General features: G+C 40.3%; 2 protein-coding genes across 3 annotated transcripts in view; one reads left to right on the top strand and one right to left on the bottom strand.

Moving 5' to 3' along the window:
• FAM162A (family with sequence similarity 162 member A) overlaps positions 1 to 14,053 on the top strand; it is a 36,071-nt gene extending 22,018 nt beyond the window's left edge. Inside the window, exons 3-5 of the mRNA XM_047790904.1 lie at positions 2,345 to 2,453; positions 11,302 to 11,410; positions 13,829 to 14,053. Coding sequence (XP_047646860.1) covers positions 2,345 to 2,453; positions 11,302 to 11,410; positions 13,829 to 13,921 — 311 coding nt within the window. The 3' untranslated portion in view covers positions 13,922 to 14,053. The remainder of the gene's footprint in view (positions 1 to 2,344; positions 2,454 to 11,301; positions 11,411 to 13,828) is intronic.
• A 2,777-nt stretch (positions 14,054 to 16,830) lies between these two features.
• Positions 16,831 to 20,005, bottom strand: WDR5B (WD repeat domain 5B). 2 transcript variants are annotated; one of them, XM_047790880.1, is made up of 2 exons: positions 19,929 to 20,005; positions 16,831 to 19,447 (listed from the first exon to the last, which is right to left on the bottom strand). In XM_047790880.1, the coding sequence occupies exon 2, from the start codon at positions 19,373 to 19,375 to the stop codon at positions 18,383 to 18,385; it is 993 nt and encodes a 330-aa protein (XP_047646836.1). In that variant the 5' UTR covers positions 19,376 to 19,447; positions 19,929 to 20,005; the 3' UTR covers positions 16,831 to 18,382. The 2 variants fall into 2 exon arrangements, with proteins under 2 accessions (XP_047646836.1, XP_047646828.1); XM_047790872.1 differs by lacking the exon at positions 19,929 to 20,005 and adding an exon at positions 19,793 to 19,922.
• Between the last annotated feature and the right edge of the window lie 36 nt (positions 20,006 to 20,041).

Raw genomic sequence — 20,041 nt, 5'->3', positions numbered from 1 at the left:
AGCTCTACTTGATGAGATTGTGCAGCTGTTGAAAATGGTACTTATAAATACCACATACTGGTATGGATGTATGTTTGTTATAATGTTAATGAACAAAGAAATTTTATATTGTGTATAAGCACAAGAATGGTACACATAGAAATTACTCATACATACATATGTATGGTAATAAGACTTAGGAAACACACCAAAATAAAAATATAGTAATTATGCTATGACAAGAGGATTAGGGGAGGCTTTTATCTTTTTCTTTTTCACATTTATACTTTCTGAATTGTCTTTAATGAGTATGTAGTACATGAAATGAAAAAAAAAAAACAAACACCTATAGAGAAAGTTGTGTCAAGTGCTGGAAGGGTTAAAAGAATAAAATTACAGCAGTACTATTTCTATACTTATAAACTTCTGTTTTGATTCTTTCTGGATTTTTTTTTTTTTTTTTTTTGTCTTTGCCGTTTCTAGGGCCACTTCCCGCAGCATATGGAGGTTCCCAGGCTAGGGGTCTAATCGGAGCTGCAGCTACCAGCCTATACCAGAGCCACAGCAACACAGGATCCAAGCCACATCTGCGACCCACACCACAGCTCACGGCAACACCAGATCCTTAACCCACTGAGCAACGCCAGGGATTGAACCCGCAACCTCATGGTTCCTAGTCAGATTTGTTAACCACTGCGCCACGACGGGAACTCCAATGGATTTTTCTCCCTAGTGACTTTCCTGTTGGTTTTGCTATTGCCTTCTGATTAAGTGAAAAGTACAGCATAAGCAAAAGTGACATGTAGATGACAGTCAAAGAGATGATCTGTGTGCAAGATCTGTAGGCAGTATGTGGAAATTGGATGAGATTATCTGCAAGGTCCTTTTTAACCCTGCCATTCTGTGATTCCCTGACTTTTTCTGCTCCTTATTTTCAGTGACTTTCCCTTTCTTTGTTGTTTTTTGTTTGTTTGTTTGATAGTATTGTCATTTTTTTTATTACTCAATGAATTTATTACATTTGTCATTGTACAATGATCATCACAATCCGATTTTATAGGATTTCCATCCCACAATCCCAGCACCTCCCCCCACCCCCAAACTGTCTCCTTTGGAGACCATCATTTTTTCAGTCTGTGAGTCACTATCTGTTCTGCAAAGAAGTTCACTCTGTCCTTTAGGCCTGTGTTGTGCCCTGCTTATTCCTTTGCCTCTTCGGCTACTCCATTTACCTCTGCTGCCTCTTTCTCCTTTCGGGGTCATGCCCCATGGCTCAACTCTCTCTGTCACCCTCACTGGCTCTCTCTTTGCACTGAAATTTATCTCCACTTGGACTCATTAAAGAAACCGACTCAGATGGCATAAATTTAGAGCCAGTAGATCTAAACTGACGTTTATGTTTTTTTTCTCTTCTGACTGGTTCTTTTCAGTCTCATTTTGGTTAATAATACTACTATTGTCTTTTGTCATCCAAGTTTGAGGTTGTTTATGAATCCTTCTTTGTCTTAATCAGTCTCCAAGTTCTTTCACTTATCTCCAGATTGACTTTTTTGTCTTTCTTCCCACTGTTACAACTCCAGTTCAGACTGCATCTCCTCATTCTTATATTACAAGCTCCTGTTTCCCTTTGTTGCCCACTCTGTTCTGTCCTTTCTCTTTCCATCCATTGTGCAGAGGAATCTTTCTAAAACATCAACTGCTTCATTGCTTCAAAGTGTATAGCACTTCCCAAATGAAGTCTAAAAATCTTAGCCTGCCATTCAAGGTCTTTTATAATCTGATTTTACCTTACAAACTTTTAAAAATTCTGCTGAAGCCAAACGAGCTTTTCACTGTTCCCTTCTCAGTTCATCCTTCTGGCCTTTATATCTGTTCATGACATTCTTTCCCCTTTCAGTGGCTAAGGCTTATATTGGGGAAGTAATGCTCTTATTTTACACAGTCCTCACAGAATTTTTTTTTTAGGGCTGCACCTGTAGTGTATGAAATTCCCAGGCTAGGGGTCAAATTGGAGGTGCAGCTGACAGCCTGTGCCACAACCACAGCAACATGGTGTCCACTGAGCTACGTCGGTGACCTACACCACAGATCATGGCAGTGCCAGATCCTTCACCCACTGAGCAAGGCCATGGGTCACACTTGCATCCTCATGGATACTAATCAGGTCGTAACCTGCTGAGCCATAAAAGGAACTCCTACACAATTTTCGAATCTCATTTGAGAAATGAGCAACCTAAGAACTTCCACTCAAATAAAGCTCTAATTCTGTTTAGTGAATGGCTAAAAAGCACAAATAGCCTATTTCTGTTGCTAAATTTGAGTCAGTCTTATATAAGTAAGATATCTTCTCTTGTTTTTCTCATAGACACTTATAGCCACAGAGTGCCATTGCATAAGCCTACAGACTGGGAGAAGAAGATCCTGATATGGTCAGGTCGCTTCAAAAAGGAAGATGAAATCCCAGAGACTATATCGTGAGTGCCGTATTTAGAGTTGTAAGCAGCTTTTATTTTTCAATGATCTGATTTAAAGGAAAAGCAGTTCCTCTGGGGCTGATCATTTAAAACCTTACAATGGAACTTTCAAACAGGTTTCGTTTCTCTAAATGTTACTTACCTCTTTGGCAATACCTGGAATAAAAACAGTACTGGAAAGTGTTTGTCTTATCATTAACATCTTATGTAGTACCTGGTGAAGAGCTGTCAGATACTCTGAAATAAGTTGATTGGTTTCCTCTTTCAGCCACAGAATGTGACTAAACAGTGATGTTCACTGTTGTTGTTGTTTTAATTTTTTTTTGTCTTTTATTCTTTTAGGGCCGCACCTGAAGTGTATGGAGGCTCCCAGGCTAGGGGTGGAATCAAAGCTGTTGCTGCCCACTTACGCCGGAGCCACAGCAACATGTTATTTTTTTTTTACATTTGTTATGCATTTATTTTTTGTAATTTTTTTTTCTCAGCTGCTCCAGGCCAGGGATTGAATCCATACCATAGCAGCAACTCAAGCTCCTGGAATGACAGAACTGGATCCCTAACCCACTATACCATAAGGGAATTCCTGTAATTGCCTTTTTAAAAAATTTTTTTTTTTTTATTTTATGGCTGCAAGTTCCTGGGCCAGGGATTGAATCCAAGCCTATACCACACCTGCAGCAACATTGGATCCTTTAACCTACTGTGCCAGACTAGGGATTGAACCTGCATCTACTAAGCGACCTAAGCTGCCGCAGTCAGATTCTTAACCCACTGTACCATGGCGGGAACTTCCATAACTGCTTTTTCTTTTTCTTTTCTTTTTTGGCCACTCCTGCAGCATATGGAAATCCTTGGGCCAAGAATCAAGTCCAAGCTGGAGCTATGACCTATGCAGTAACACCAGATACTTAACCTACGATACTGGGCCAGGTATTGAACTGATGCCTCCACAGAAACAAGCCTCATCATAAACCCACTGCATCACAGCAGAAACTCCTCTGTAACTGAATTTTTTTTAAATTTAATTTTATTTTTTTAATTCAAGAAGTGTAGCTGATTTACAATGTGTTAATTTTAGATATACAGCAAAGTGATTCAGGTATTATGTATATGTGTATATATATATATGTATTCTTTTTCAGATTCTTTTCTATTAGAGGTTATTACACGAGATCGATTATAGTTCCTGTGCTGCAGGTCCTTGTTGTTTATCTATTTTATATATAGTAGTTTGTATCTGTTAATGCCAAACTCCTAATTTATCCCTCCCCCCTTTGCATTTCCCCTTTGGTAACCAAAGTTTGTTTTCTGTGTCTGTGAGTCTGTTTCTGTTTTGTAAATAAGTTCATTTTGTATCATTTCTTTAGATTCCACATGTAAGTGATATCATATGATATTTGTCTTCATCTGCCTGACTTTGCTTAGTGTGATAAGCTCTAGGTCCATCCATGTTGCTACAAATGACATTACTTCATTCTTTTTTAAGGCTGAATGGTATTCCATTATGTTTATATAGCACATTTTCTTTATCCATTCATCTGTCGGTGGACACTTAGGTTGATTCCATGTTTTGGCTATTGTAAATAGTACAGCTGTGAACATTGGGGTGCATGTGTCCTTTCAAATTAGAGTTTTTGTCTTTTCCGGTTAGATGCCCAGGAGTGGGATTGCTGGATCATATGGTAACTTTCATTTAGTTTCTTAAGGAACCTCCATTCTGTTTTCCATAGCAGCTTAACCAATTTACATTCCCACCAGTAGTGTAGAACTGTTCCCTTTTCTCCACACCCTCTCCAGCATTAGTTATTTGTAGATGTTTAAATGATGGCCATTCTGTCCAGTCAGAGGTAGTACCTTATTATAGTTTTGAATTGGATTTCTCTAATAATTAGCAATGTTGAGCATGTTTTCATGTTTCTGTTGGCCATCTGTTTGTTTTCATTGGAGAAATGTCTATTTAGGTCTTTGCCCGTTTTTTGAACGGGTTGTTTATTTTTTTTGTTACTGAGTTATATGAGCTTTTTGTATATTTTGGAAATTAGGACATTGTCAGTTACATCATTTGCAAATATTTTCTCCCAGTCCTTACATTGTCTTGTTTATGATTTCCTTTGCTGTGCAAGAATTTATAAGTTTGATTAGGTCCCATTTGTTTATTTTTGCTTTTCCTTCTTTGGCCTTGGGAGACTGACCTAAAAATACATTGGTACGTACAGTTTATATAAGAATGTTTTGCCTACATTCTCCGCTAGGAGTTTTATGGTGTCATATCTTATATTTAAGTGCTTAAGCCATTTCAAGTTTATTTTTTTATGTGATGTGAGGGTGTGTTCTGACTTCATTGGTACATATGGGTCTGTCAAAGATTACTTGCTGAAGAGACTGTCTTTTCCCCATTGTATATTCTTGCCTCTTTTGTTGGAGATTAATTGAACATAGTGTGTGGGTTTATTTCTGGGCTCTCTGCCCCGTTCCATTGATCCAAATGTCTTTTTGTGCCAGTATCATTTGATTTTGATTACTGTAGCTTTGTAGTATTGTCTTAAGTCTGGGAAGGATATACCTCCAACTTTGTTCTTTTTCTTCAGGATTGCTTTGGCAATTCTGGATCTTTTGTGGGTCCATAAAAATTTTAGGTTTCTTTGTTCTAGGTTCTTTGAAAAATGTCATGGGTAATTTGATGTGAATCATATTAAATCTGTAGTTTCCTATGAGTTGTATGGCCATTTTACCAATATAGCATGAGATATCTTTCCATTTCTTTGAATTATCTTCAGTTTCTTTTGTTAATGTTTTATAGTTCTCAGTATATAATTCTTTCCCCTCCTTGGTCAGGTTTATCCCTAAATATTTTTTGTTGTTGAGTTTTTTGTTTTGTTTTGTTTTGTTTTTTGTCTTTGTCTTTTAGGGCCACACCTGTGGCATATGGAGGTTCCCATGCTAGGGGTCAAATCAGAGCTACAGCTGCTGGCCTATGCCACAACTCAAGGCAATGCTGGATCCTTAACCCACTGAGCAAGGCCAGGGATTGAACCTGCATCCTTATGGTTATTAGTCGGGTTTGTTAACCACTGAGCATGACAGGAACTCCTGGTAAGAGTTTTTTTTTATCATGAGTGGATGTTGAATTTTATGAAATGCTTTTTCTGAGTTTCTTGAGATGATCATGTGTTTTTTTTCCCTTTGTTTTGTTGATGTGGTATATCACATTGATTGGTGTTTGTTGAACTATCTTTGTGACCTTGGGATGAATCCAACTTGATCATGCCATATAATACTCTTAATGTATTGTTGGATTTGGTGCGTTGTTTTGTTGAGGATTTTTGCATTTATATTCATCAAAGATATTAACCTGTAATTTTCTTTTTTTGGTAGTTTCTTTGGCTGATTTTGGTATCTGGGTAATGGTAGTTTCATAGAATGACTTTAGGAGTGTTTCCTCCTTTCAGTCTTTTGGAATAGCTTGAGAAAGATTGATTTAAAAACAGTTCTTCTTTGAATGTTGTTGAATATTGTGTAGAATTTCCCAGTGAAACCACCTGGTCCTGTACTTTTGTTTGCAGGTAGTTTTTTGTTTTTTGTTTTTTTTCAAATTCAGTTTCACTTCTAGTCATGAGTCTGTTCAAATTATCCCTTCTTGATTTAGTTTTGGTAGGCTGTATATTTCTAGAAACTTGACCATTTCTTCTAGGTTGTTCAGTTTGCTGGCATATAATTGTTCAGGCTGTTCTCTTATGGTTTTTGTATTTCTTGGGGTATTGTTTGTTATTGCTCTTCTTTTATTTCTTACTTTGGTTATTTGAATCCTCTCTTTTTTTCTTCTTGGTGAGCCTGGCCAGGTACTTGTCAATTTTGTTTATCCTTTCAAAAAACCACCTCTTGGCTTTATTGACTTTTTTATATATATTTTTTAATCTCTATTCATGTCCTCTCTGATCTTTATTATTTCCTTCCTTCTGCCGACTTTAAGTATTATTTGTTCTTATTTTTCTAATGCTTTTAGATCTTTGGTTAGGTTGCTTTTTTGATATTTTTCTTGTTTTTTGTGGAAGGCCTTTATAGCTATGAACTTTCTTCCCAATACTGCTTTTTCTGCATCCCACAGATTTTGTATGGTTGTGTTTTCGTTATCATTTGTCTCAAGATATTTTTTAGGAGTTCCTGTTGTGGCATAGCAGAAACAAATCCAACTAGTATCCATGAGGACATGGGTTCAGTCCCTGGCCTTGTTCAGTGGGTTAAGGATCCAGCATTGCCATGAGCTGTGGTGTAGGTTGCAGATGTGGCTCAGATCCCAAGTTGCTGTGGCTCTGGTGTAGGCCCTCAGCTACAGCTCCAATTCAACCCCTAACCTGGGAACATCCAGGTGCAGCCCTAAAAGAAAAAAATTTTTTTTTTAGTTTCTGCTTTGATTTAATTGACCATTGTTTTGTTTTTTGGGGTTTTTTTTCCTTGTTTTTTTGTTTTTTTGTTTTTTTTTTTTTTTTTTTTAAGCAGTATATTGTTTAGTCTCGATGTAATATTTTTTTCCCTTATTTTTCTTTCTGTTGTTGATTTCTAGTTTCATGCTGTTGTGGTCAGAAACAATGCTTTAAATAATTCCTATTCCTTAAATATCTTGAGGTTTGTTTTGTGTCCAAGGATGTGGTCTCTTCTTGTGAGGGTCCCATGTGCACTTGAAAAGATGTGCACTCTGGTTTTGGGAGTGTAATGTCCTGAAAATACCAAATAAGTTTAGCTGAACTATTATATCATCCAGGATATCTGTTGCCTTATAGATTTTCTGTTTGGAAGAGCTGTCTATTAATGTGAATGTGGTATTAAATTTTCCTGCTGTTGTATTCCTGTCAGTTTCTCCCTTTATATCTGTTAGTATCTGTTTATGTATTTGGGTGCTCCTATTTTGGATGCTTATATGTTAACAAGTGTCCTATCTTCTTCTTGTATTGATCCTTATATCATTGTATAGTGTCATTCTTACTTTTCTGTATGTCCTTAAATGTCTATTTTGTCTGATATGAGTATTGCTACCCCCACTTTCTTGTCATTTCTTTTGCATAAAATATATTTTTCTATCCCCTCAGTTTCAGTCAATTTGTGTCCTTTGCCCTCATGTGGATCTCTTATAGGCAGCCTCTTGTGGCTTCTTGTTTTATGGTCCAGTCTGCCACTCTTCATCTTTTGATCAGAGGATTTAGGCAATTGACAAAGTAGTTTTTGGTAGGTATGTTTTTTGTTTGTCTGTTTTTGCTTTTTAGGGCCATACCTACAGCATAAGGAAGTTCCCTGGCTAGGGGTCGAATATGCAGATATGGACAACTTACAAAAACCGTACATAGATTGAAAAAAATTTTTGTGAAAGCAATTATCTATAATGAACAGTAAAAGGAAGAACATGCAGATGTGAAATAATACATCAAAATGATAAAATGCACGGGAGGGGAGTAAGAAAATGTAGATGTGTTTTTGAGAAAGTGAGCTCATATGACTACCAGTGTAAAACAAGTAGATATAGCAATGGGTTAACATGCTTGAAAACCAGGGTAATCACAAACAAAAACATGCAAAAGATTCACAAAAACCAAAAAGAAAAGAACTCAAACATAATACAAAAGAAAACCTACAAATCACAAAAGAAAAAAAAAAGAAAAGAAAGGAACAGAGAAGAAATACAAAATCAATCGGGAAACAAAGTTTAAAATGGCAATTAATACATACCTACTGGAAGTTCCCATTGTGGCTCAGCGGTAATGAGCCCAACTAGTAAGTGTAAGGATGAGGATTCTGTCCTTTTATATATTTGCATATCTTATTGCGATTTTCCCCTTTCCTGTAGATTCTTGCTTCTTTTCTACTTAGAGAAGTCCTTTCAATATTTCTTTTAGGATAAGTTTCGTATTGCTTTAATTTTTTTTTTTTTTTTTTAGTTTTTGCTTGTCTGAGAAATTCTTTATTTAATGTTGCTGGGTAGAGTATATTAGGCTGAAGATTTTTTTCCCTTTAAGAACTTTGAATATATCTTGCCACTCCTGTTCCTGGCCTGTAGAGGAATCAGCTGATAGTCTTTAGGGGGGCTCCCTTGGAATTAACACTTTGTTTTTCTCTTGCTGCCTTTAGAATCCTCTCTTTATCTTTAACTTTTGCCATTTTTATTATAAAATGTCTTGGTGTAGGTCTCTTTGGGGCCCTCTGTGTTTCCTGCACCTGGATATCTGGGTTTGTTTTTGTTTTTGTTTTGTCTTTTTAGGGCCAAACCTGCAGCATATGGAAGTTCCCAGGCTTGGGGTTGAATCCAAGCTGTAGCCACCAGCCTATGCTACAGCCACAGCACCATGGGGTTCAAGCTGCTTCTGTGACCTACACCACAGCTTCAGCAATGCCAGATCCTTAACCCACTGAGCGAGGCTGGGAATCGAACCTGCATACTCAATGGATGCTCATCAGATTCATTTCCACTGAGCCACCACGGGAACTCCAGGATATCTGTTTTCTTATTTTAAGTTTTGGAAGTTTTTAACCATAATTTCTTCAAATACATTTTCAATCCCCCTTTTTCTTCTCCTTCTGTGATCCCTATTATGCACAGATTGGTACACTTAATATTATCCCATAGTTGTCTTATATTGTTTTCGTTTTTTTTTTTTTTTTCATTTGTCTCTAGGTCTTCTGTTCTGATAGGATGATTTCTGTTTTTCTGTTTTCAGGATCACATACTTGTTCTTCTGCGTTTAGTTTGCTATTTATTGCATTTAGCTAGTTTTTATCTCACAATTGAGTTGTCTGATAATTTTGATTGGCTCCTCCATATAGTTTCTATTTCCTTTTTTTACATTTCTATCAATAGCCTTTCTTACTTTCTCCAGCACTTTTATATCCTCCTTTTTGAACTCAGGTCCTGAAGACTGGACAAGTCTGTTTCATTGTTTGTGGTTTCAGGGGAATTCTCTTGTTCTGTTTATTAGGAGTGGCTCCTCTGCTTCTTCATTGTATTTCCCTGTCTCTATGAATTGAAGGGAAACAGTTATCACTGTGGTCTTGAAGGACTGTTTTTATGTGGGAGTGTCTCTGTGTAGACTGTGTGAGTCCAGAAGTTTTGGTGCCAGGTATAGATGACTGTCATGTTTTTATTCAGGGTATGCTGGGTATTATCCCCTTCATAGGGGGTGTGATTGGTGTGTGGTGACTGGAGCATACTCTGGATGTTGGGCAGAGCCTCCTCTTTGCTCTGTGGCTGTCATAGCCCTGTTGTGGGGAGCGTCTGCTCCCCAGTTGTTGGAGTAGAAACCCCTAGATCCAGCTCTAAGCTGTTATGTGAGGTAGACAGGACTGGAGCCCTACCCCTAGGACAGAAGCTGCTGTGTATGCCTCCCCAGGAGCTGTCTGCCCAGACATGTGTTCTGTGATGTCACCTGTCACCCATTAAATGGGCTCACAAAGTACACTCATGTTCGCCCCCGCTGTGGGGATGCTGGTAATCGGCTCTGATTTCTGCCCCACTTCTGCCTATGGGTGCCCACAGGTCCTTTTGCTGCTGGTGCAGAGTTGCCTCAGCCATAGGAGATCCAGTAATCAGCTTGGATGATCCCTAAGTACTTTGTGGGCATAAATTTGCTGAAGTCATGCACCCGCGGGGGATTGGCTCAGATTTTAGTCGTGCCTCTACATGTGGGCAACCAGCCTGTGCTTACACATTCCCAGAGTTCATGGTGGCTAAGCCGTATCCACAGTGAGCCTGCCGAGCCATGAGGCTGCTTTGGTGGGTCCCCTACCTTTACTATTAAAAATTGGAGAAAAAAAGTGTTCCCTTCATGGCTCAGTGGTTATCAAACCCGACTAGGATCCATGAGGATGTGGGTTCAATCCTTGGCCTGGCTCAGTGGGTTAAGGATCCGGCATTGCCAAGAGCTGTGGTATAGGTCACAGACTCGGCTCGGATCCTGCATTGCTCTGGCTGTGGCGTAGCCCAGCAGCTGTAGCTCTGATTGGACCCCTAGCCTGGGAACCTCCATATGCCACAAGTGTGGCCCTAAAAAGCCAAACAAAAACCAAAAACAAAAAACAGTGGGACTCCTGTGGCAGGCCTGGGTTCCATCCTGCACACGCCTCCAGTTGCAACCTGGGGTACACTACACTCCAGGCCCATGTGGCTGTCTCTACACAGCCAATCCAAGTCTTCTCCCCAGTCTGTTCACTGAAGCTCTAGTTTCAGCACCCTGCCCCGCCATGTATCAGCAGCTGCACGTCTAAGGCTGGGACCCACTGTGCTGGTCTCTCTGTGTTTTCCCTACCACAGGGTGGCTTCTGTGCTCTCCTGTGAGTCTCCAAGGCTCCCTTTCTGTCCCAGCAGACCTCCAAGTCAGCGAAGGGAACTCCTGAGTTAGGGAACTTTTCCTCTTTCACCACTCCTTCCCAAAGGTGCAGGTCCCATCCTAATTCTTTTTTTTTTTTTTTTTGCTTTCTTTCTTTTCATTTTACCCAGTTACGTGGTGATCTATCTTGAAATTCTGGTTTTATGAGATCTTCTGCCACCATTGGGCAGGTCTTCTGTGAGAATCGTTTTACATGTAGATGTATTGTTAACATATTTGTGGGAGGAAGTAAATTCCACATCCTTCTATTCTGCCGTCTTGATCTTCACCCCCTTATTGTTTTATATACAAGATATTAAGTGAATTGTGAAAATGCTCCATTCTCCCCAAGGACCTACAGGATTTCCAGGCACCACCTCCTTTTCTGTATTTATAGGCACCACTCCACTCCTGATTAGGGCACACAGAGATTTAGAGCCTTCTGGAAACTTTAGAAAGAGAAAAGTTAACTTTCTCTCATGATCTCATTGTTTTACTAGGTTTGAGATGCTTGATGCTGCAAAGAACAAGATTCGAGTGAAGATCAGCTATGTAATGATTGCACTGACAGTGGCAGGATGCATCTTGATGGTTATTGAGGGCAAGAAGGTGAGAGTGGACTTCCCCTCTATCTCTGCATTTTCCACAAAAGACCTAGAGGAAGCCTGAGATTGACCCTTCTGTTCATTCTCTGCAAAGAGGAGACTGCTTCCTACACAAGACATGATAACAAACAAAATAGAACATAGGAGGAACACACCTGAGATATCATGCCTGGAGAGAAATAGAAAATTCTCACTTTGGGAAGATGAAGGACTAAATTAGTTTGGTGTAAAGTAAAAAAAAGTGTTTGGTTATCACAGATGTCATAAGTAATGTGAGAGAAGAAGTATAACACTAGCTTATTTAGTGATAACTCCTTGCACGTCTGTAAAGCACTCTCAGTATGTGGGCTTATTTATCCTCACTCTGCCTTCATCCTGGTTAGCATTCTGACCACTATTCTTTACCAGACTGGGCCAAAAGTCTAAACTCCTAAGCAATACATAGGAATTCAAGTCCAGAAATCTGATCATTATGAACAGCTATCACTAATTGAATACTGTCTTCCAAGTACCTTGCTGTTACCTCATTTGAACCTCACAACACTATGAGATAGGTACTGTTATTAGGATCTCGTTTATAGATGAGGAAACATAGCTTAGAAAGCTTTAGAAACTTACCAAGGTCACATATCTCAGGAGCTCCCATTGTGGTTCAGTGGAAACAAACCCATGAGGCTGTGGGTTCGATCCCTGGCCTTGCTCAGTGGGTTAAGGATCTGGCGTTGCCATGAGCTGTGGTGTAGGTCACAGACGCAGCTCAAATCTGGCGTTGCTGCAGCTCTGGCGTAGGCCAGTGGCTACAGCTCCGACTGGACCCCTAGCCTGGGAATCTCCATATGCCTTGGCTGCAGCCCTAAAATAAAAGACAAAAAAAGAAAAAATACTATGTATGATTGCATAAATCACAGCTTCCATGTAGAAGATGTCTCATACCTATTACCAGATACTTAAAGTGTTCTTCTGCAAACCCAGTGCTAAATGACTTCCTTAAAAAAAAAAAAAAAAAGAGTTCCCATCGTGGCTCAGCAGTTAACAACCCTGACTAACATCCACAAGGATGCAGGTTCGATCCTTCACCTCCCTCAGTGCCATGAGTTGTATTGTGGGTCGAAGACTTGGATCCTGCATTGCTTTGGCTGTGGCATAGGCCCTTGGCTACAGCTCCAACTGGACCTCTAGCCTGGGAACTTCCATACCCCATGGGTACAGACCTAAAAAGACAAAAAACAAACAAAAAAAGAAAAATACCAAGTATTTAGGTTGATGTTTCGGGAGCAAAAAGGGCAAGTATGGAGGCCTTGACAACTTTGTTTCTGCCCCATTTCATTATTCCTTGTCTGCCTCTTTGACCCTCTCGTGCTTAGTTCTCAGATGGGAACCTGCAGAAGCATGTGGATAGGACATAGGGGTTTCTAGAATCCTGAAAAATCTGTGTTGTTTTGTCTGTTTGATTATACTAGCTGAGTTTACTCCAGAAATAGTCACGCCCTGGAATCTCCCCTTGCCTCATCCACGGGTATATACACTGTATATTTAAAATAGTTCCTCTCCTTTTCTATACTATAAAATTTATTATTTCTCTTTTATGGAACTATCCATTTCTAAAGTTGGTAAATGCTACTGATATGAAGAACTTGTGAACTTAGTGTGATTTCGAAGAGAAAAACGAGCCATTGTATGTTTTGTTCCATCAACTTACCATTCCCGTTCTCTTCTTCTCCATGCCTAGTTATTTACATGTGAAATCACACAGAAGAAAATACCACCTTATAGGGTGGGTGCTGGTTTCACTCATTTGGTTAAAAAAAAAAAATTGCAACTGGTCTGCTGAGGTAAGCCTCACAGAAATGTGACAGGTCACCTGGGGAAGACAGGGGAAGGGGATGGTTGCTTCTTCCTCCACTGCTGTTTGCTCTCCAAGGATGGAAAAGCAGGGTAGACACTGCTGGAGTCATGGGGCGGGGGTATTTGGTAAAGTCGGGGATCCCCAAAGATAACGTGTTTTTGGTAAAAGAAGTGCAAGGAACTAGAAGGGTGTGAAAGCACACAGATGAGTCGGGGAAGTAGAAATGGTAACAACAAAGAAAAACGAGAGGAGGAAAAAAATGGATAGAAATGAAAACAAGAAGGTATTTAATGCTACAGAGAGGAAGTGAGAAAGGCAAGGGAATTAATTATAAAGGGAGAAGAGGGGCTAAATGATTTAAACAAGGAGGCTAGAAAGGAAGAGACGGTAGACGTGAGGCGTTTCTCTTGTGCTTCAGCGGGTGGGCCGCTGTTGTCTCGGAAGGATTAGCGAAGGCAGAGGGTGGGTATTCCATGCCTCTTCCGCCCGCATCAACCTGCGGGCCTCAGTGCAAGGCAGTGACATCCTCCCCAAACCGACATAAATAATAACTTGTTCAAATTTGTTTTATTTTAGGCTGCCAAAAGAAACGAGTCATTAACAAGCATGAACCTAGAAAAGAAAGCTCGTCTGCGAGAGGAAGCTGCTATGAAGGCCAAGACAGAGTAGCAGAGATACCTATGTTGGCTGGATTTTTAAACTCTAGAAACAGTTTTGCAGCAACAAGCCTATATTACAAAGAATGTGGTATAAGGTTCTCTATTTCTGCTCTAGAGCTACAAATAAATTTTCTTAGAGAAATGACTTGTCTATATTTTATGGCTTTGATCCAGGTTAAATGCAGCCTCTCAGCTTTTTGGAGAAAATGAAAACAATGAAAATGAAAAAAGAGACAGCTTATTTGAACTTTAATATTAACTTTTCTTTAAAAAAAAAATTTAGGGAGTTCCCATCATGGCTCAGCAGAAACGAATCCAACTAGGAACCAGGAGGTTGTGGGTTTGATCCCTGGCCTCGGTCAATGGGTTAAGGATCCAGCATTGCCGTGAGCTGTGGTGTAGGTCGCGGACGTGGCTTGGATCCTGCGTTGCTGTGGCTCTGGTGTAGGCTGGCAGCTACAGCTCCGATTAGACCCCTAGCCTGGGAACCTCCACATGCTGCAGGTGCGGCCCTAAAAGGACAAAAAGACCAAAAAAAAAAAAAATGAATGGTCACACCCACAGCATATGGAAGTTCCTGGGCCAGAGACTGAATCTGAGCTGCAGCTACCACAACACTGGATCCTTTTAATCCACTGTGCTGGGCTGGAGATGAAACCCATGCCTCTGCAGTGGCCCAAGCTGCTGCAGTCACACTCTTAACCCACTGCACCAGAGCAGGAACTCCAACATTAACTTTTCTTTAGAGAGTCATGAACCGTATCTTTAATTCCCAGTACCAAAGTGACATCTCCCCAGAAGCATTTCTCTTTCTCTTCTGTGTCCTCATTTCTGGAGAGATAAGGAGGGCCAGCTTAGGGTACTGCTCAGATGCACATTGGAGCACTGGGCACCCCAAATGCCCCCATGCTTCTCGGGAGTCCTTGAAGCAGCCAGACCACTCTGCCATTGTCAGAGGTGCTGGAGACAGAGGCTTTTAGGAGTAGTCTTTGAAAAAATCCTGGCAAGGTGATGATGGAGATGTGACCACAAGTTTCTTAGGACTTTGAAATTCCAGCACCATGTTGTTGCTTAGGGCCAGCACAGTCACCTCTTCTGCTCCATGGCTTAGAATTCCCAACTGGTCCTTTTCCTTCTGCCTTTACACTGTATTTCTCAATTATGAAAATCTACCAAGTGTGTTTTTGTAGTGATTTGGTGTTAAAAAATAAGCATTTGCACCTTAGTTACACTTTGATGGGGCTCCTAAGTTCTCTCACATTTAGGGTATTTCACTTCTTTTCACATGCATCCCATCCTGCTAGTTTTCCCCGGATGGTTATTACAGATTAAAGACTAATATATGCAGCTGTTTAGAAACTTGGGGAGTGGGGGAGTTCCCATTGTAGCACAGTGGTTAACAAATCTGACTAGGAACCATGAGGTTGCAGGTTCGATCCTTGGCCTTGCTCAGTGGGTTGGGGACCCGGTGTTGCCATGAGCTGTGGTGGAGGTTGTAGATGCGGCTCGGATCCTGCATTGCTGTGGCTCTGGCGTAGGTCAGTGGCTACAGCTCTGATTGGACCCCTAGCCTGGGAACCTCCATATGCCGCAGGAGCGGCCCTAGAAAAGGCAAAAAGACAAAATAAAATAAAATTAACTTGGGTGGGGGGGGGGGGTCTTGCTTTTTTTAGGCCTGCACCTGCAGCATATGGAAGTTCCCAGGCTAGAGGTCGAATTGGAGCTACAGCTGCTGGCCACAGCCACAGCCACAGCAATGTAGGATCCGAGCTGAGTCTGCAACCTATACCGCAGCTCATGGCAACACTGGATCCTTAACCCACTGAGCATGGCCAGGGATCAAACCCCTGTCCTCATGGGTACTAGTCACGTTTATTACCACTGAGCCATGATAGGAACTCCCCAGATTAGTTTTTCCTGATTGTTTTGGAACACTGTGTTACATCTTGTTTAAACCAATGTTAAATATGGGTAAGTATTAATGTACTTTTATTTTTTTATTAAAAAAGTTTTAATACTGTTATACTACATGAACAATTTTGATTGTTACATTAGCTTACATAGTTACATTAACTTTTGTAAAAAGTTAAAAGTCAAAATAATATGAATTAGTATGAAAATTTTGAAAAACAAAAAATGAACAAAAAAATAGAAATTACATAGAATACCAGCTTATAGAAAGAAACAATTTTTTAAAATTAATTATTTTGTTTATACAATCACTCATTCATTAGAATAGGTACTGTGACCTAATAGCTTTATGGTACTAAGCAGGAACCAAAATGTCCTCCAGTTTCTTTTTTTTTTAAATGTACTTTTTTCTTGTCTTTTGTCTTTTTAGGGCCGCACCCACGGCATATGGAGGTTCCCAGGCTAGGGGTCTAATCGGAGCTGTAGCTGCTGGCCTACGCCAGAGCCACAGCAACTCGGGATCCGAGCTACGTCTGGGACCTACACCCCAGCTCATGGAAATGCCAGATCCTTAACCCAGTGAGCAAGGCTGGGGATCGAACCCAAAACCTCATGGTTCCTAGTCAGATTTGTTAACCACCGAGCCATGACGGGAACTCCTTAATGTACTTTTAAAGGTAAGTAATTTTTTTTTTTTTCTATTTCTTGGGTTGTTCTGCCACATGTGGAGGTTCCCAGGCTAGGGGTCTAATCGGAGCTGTAGCCGCTGGCCTACGCCACAGCCACAGCAACAAGGGATCTGAGCCACATCTGCAACCTCCACCACAGCTCACGGCAACGCCGGATCCTTAACCCACTGAGCAAGGCCAGGGACCGAACCTGCAACCTCGTGGTTCTTAGTCGGATTCATTAACCACTGAGCCATGAAGGGAACTCCAAAAGGTAAGTAATCTTTCTTCATGGAATAATACCATTTTGTGCTTTGAAGGAAGCATTTTTAAAGTGCTGTATTTTGGACATTTCGTTTAATAAAATATTTAAGTCAAAACTCATAAATGCTACCACACAGCATGAATTTACACAATCATTCTCAATTTGTGTCAATCCTCTTGTTCAATAACTTATAGTGACTCTCTCTTTTGGGGTTAAATATAAATTTCTGGACCAGAATCAGCCCTGCCCATCTAACCCATTTCTTTCAGTACTCTCACATATTAACTTCTTGGCAGTCATACCCTACTAGTAACTCTAGTATCTTATACTCATTAGAACTTGCCAAGCAAATCTGATTTCATGAGCACTATCATAAGCAACAATGGCAAAACTGTCTTCTTTTGTATTCCTTAATACCTGCTTTCAATTAAATGATTTTGTTTTTTGCTTAATTTCTAGAAAATTTTTTCATGTTTATCATATCTTTATATGTAAAGTGGGCCAAAAATGTTTTCCACTTTACACTTCCTCTAAACCCTGTTTGAATAAAGTCAATATGTGAGGCTATGGTTAGATACTTTTAATCAACAAAAATAACAGTATGAGGAATGATTCCAAAAATTTGTTACAGCAGGCAAAGAATGAAGTTGTGATGGTGGTAAATTCAATGTTATTCATCCAACATTACTTGAGTGCCTTCGGTGTACAAAAACTAAAAATACAAAGATGCCTAAAACATATTTGACTCCACAGAGTTCATAATTTACCAGAAACATGGCTCATGAAACCACTACAACACAAACTGGTAAGTGATATGTTTTGAATTTTATAACAAACTATAGAAAGAAGCAAGAAAATCTAATTCAGCCGGCAGCTGTGGCTGGAATCAGGCAGGCAGTTAGGGCTCCACAAAGTGGTGTTTCTGAGGTGGAAGTGTGGGCAGGAGTGAGTGGTCAGACATAATGAAAGGCAGCAGCCTCACAATCCATCCTTGCCCTGAGAATCAGGAGAGGGCAGTATGACAAGATAGAGGTCCTTCCGTAAAATGCCTTTATAATTTTGTTCTGGTTTATTTTTACTTTTTATCATTTTAAAAACTTAATATTTTTAAACTGTCAAAACAAACACAACCATTACGTATTTTTCCCAAGTTACAAACTTGATTCCAAGAACCATTTCCCAGCCTATCATGTAGGCTTGTGAGTGGCATCTGACAGAAACACCATCCCCAGGCTTATTCTTACTCATCTAATCTCCCAAAGCAAAAGCCTTGGAGTTATTCCAAACTCCTGTGCTCCCTTCTTTTGATCAGTTTTGTAAGCCTTACATCTAAATATTTATCAAATATACTGATCCTCTAGTATAGTCACCGACAGGAACAGAATGGGAATCTGTTCAGGACAGACACAAGAGATTAATAACAGACTTCAAGAATAAATGTCAGAAACCCTGGGGTCTAGATTTGCTTTTCCAACTCTCTTACTTTGTAAATTGAGGTTATAGGTCTTAAAATCATATACTCCAAGACAATGTTAACAGAAATACAAAACAATGCCAAAACTGACAGAAACCATGTTTTAAAATACCTACCCCCGCCCCCCATTTAGCTCTACTACTTGATTAGGGTTTAGTATTTACTCATCCACAGTTTAACTGTTTTGTCATTTCCTAATGCTGCTGATGCAATAATGTTTTCTGTAGGATGACAAGCTGCTGAGATCACAACATCTGTATGACCTTGTAATTTCTGTACAATCTCTTTAGTCTGAAGGTTCCAAATGTAAACCAGGTTATCCTCTGAACCAGACACAATCCACTTTCCACTAGTGACTGAAAAATTGGCAAATATGCAGTATTTCTCATTCTTATGACCAGTGTATGTCTTCAGGCATCTGCCTCTGCTGTAATCCCACAGTTTAAGAGTATTGTCCAAAGTTGCAATGAGAATATATTTACCATTTGGAGAAAATTTTACAAAAGAGATTGGAGGGTTATCATCATCAACCAGTGTTTTTAAACACTGACCTGATGCAGCATCCCAGATTCGACAGACACCATCATAGCTACCTGACACTATCAAGGACCCCTTACAATTAAAATGAACAGCAGAAACTGGATCAGAATGAGCAGACAAAGTCTTAAGGCACCTTCCTGTTTTCACCTCCCATATTTTCACGCTCTCATCAAAAGATCCTGAAATGATGAGGTTGGATGGTGGGTTGAAATTACAGCAAAAAACATAATTACTGTGCCCTTTCAGCGTTTTCAAACATTTTCCAGCTTTCACATCCCAAATCTTTAGAGTTTTATCATCTGAGGCAGAAACAAGACGCCCGGAATCTGATGACCAGGCAACATCTGATATTTCCAGACTGTGTCCTTTAAGTGCTTTCTCATATTTTCCATCATAGGCTCCCCAAATTATAATTACTTTATCAGCAGAAGAACTTGCTAGCCATTCTCCATTAGGACTAAATTTCACTGATGATACTGCTTCCGTATGTCCCACGAGAGTAAATTTGAGCGTGTAGTTGGGTTTTTCAGCGACTTGCTTGCTCTGATTGGCTGATGAGGAGAGGGCGGACCCGGCTTTGTCATCTCTTGACTCCTTGGTAGCCATGACTCTGAAGCTCCAAGTAGGCAGGTTGGTTTGGCGTCAGGTCCTGAACCCAGAAGCCAGTATTTTGGCTTTCTGTCCAGCAAAATAAAGATATAAATCATAGGACTCAAAATGAATGGTATTGTGACAATAATTTCTGGATCCTTTTTGAACTACAATATACACAGATACAGTAGCACGGCTTGGACCCTTTCAATTTTTCCTCGCTTCCTCCTCTGCAAACAAATACTTGAGAAATATTATTAAAAGGGTCCTGTGCGCTGTCGGCAAGGAAGCTACTAATGTTGGGTAGTTTGCGAATGTATAAAGCGGCCCGAAACTGCACGCAGTGAGGTGGAGCGGCAGGAACCTACAGAAAGTATTTTTCACCGCCCCTCCCCAGCTCCGAATGTTTGAGAACCCGCTGAGCAAACCTACCAGTCAGGCTTTAGGTATCGGAGCAAGAATGAATTACCGCTTTAAACAGATTTCACAAGCTAAGCAAAAAGCTGCACAGGAACCGCTCCTTCAGGTCAGGGACAACGGCCGACCCTCCGCACAACTGCTTACGTACCTAACGCGGGTGTAAGGCAGCCGAGCGCATGTGCAGAAGGAGCCTTCCGCCACTTCGGAGCAGAGGCGACGTGCGGGAGACGCATGTTTTGGCTTTGCTTCCGGCCCTTGTAG

The sequence above is a fragment of the Phacochoerus africanus genome, chromosome 1, assembly GCF_016906955.1.
Source record: "Phacochoerus africanus isolate WHEZ1 chromosome 1, ROS_Pafr_v1, whole genome shotgun sequence".
Taxonomy (NCBI): Eukaryota; Metazoa; Chordata; class Mammalia; order Artiodactyla; family Suidae; genus Phacochoerus; species Phacochoerus africanus.
The sequence above is the reverse complement of the archived record's forward strand: the minus strand, read 5'-3'. Positions and strand labels throughout refer to the sequence as shown.

Excerpts from the sequence above, each read along its gene's own strand:
- WDR5B (XM_047790880.1), bottom strand. The coding sequence starts at position 19,375 with ATGGCTACCAAGGAGTCAAGAGATGACAAAGCCGGGTCCGCCCTCTCC.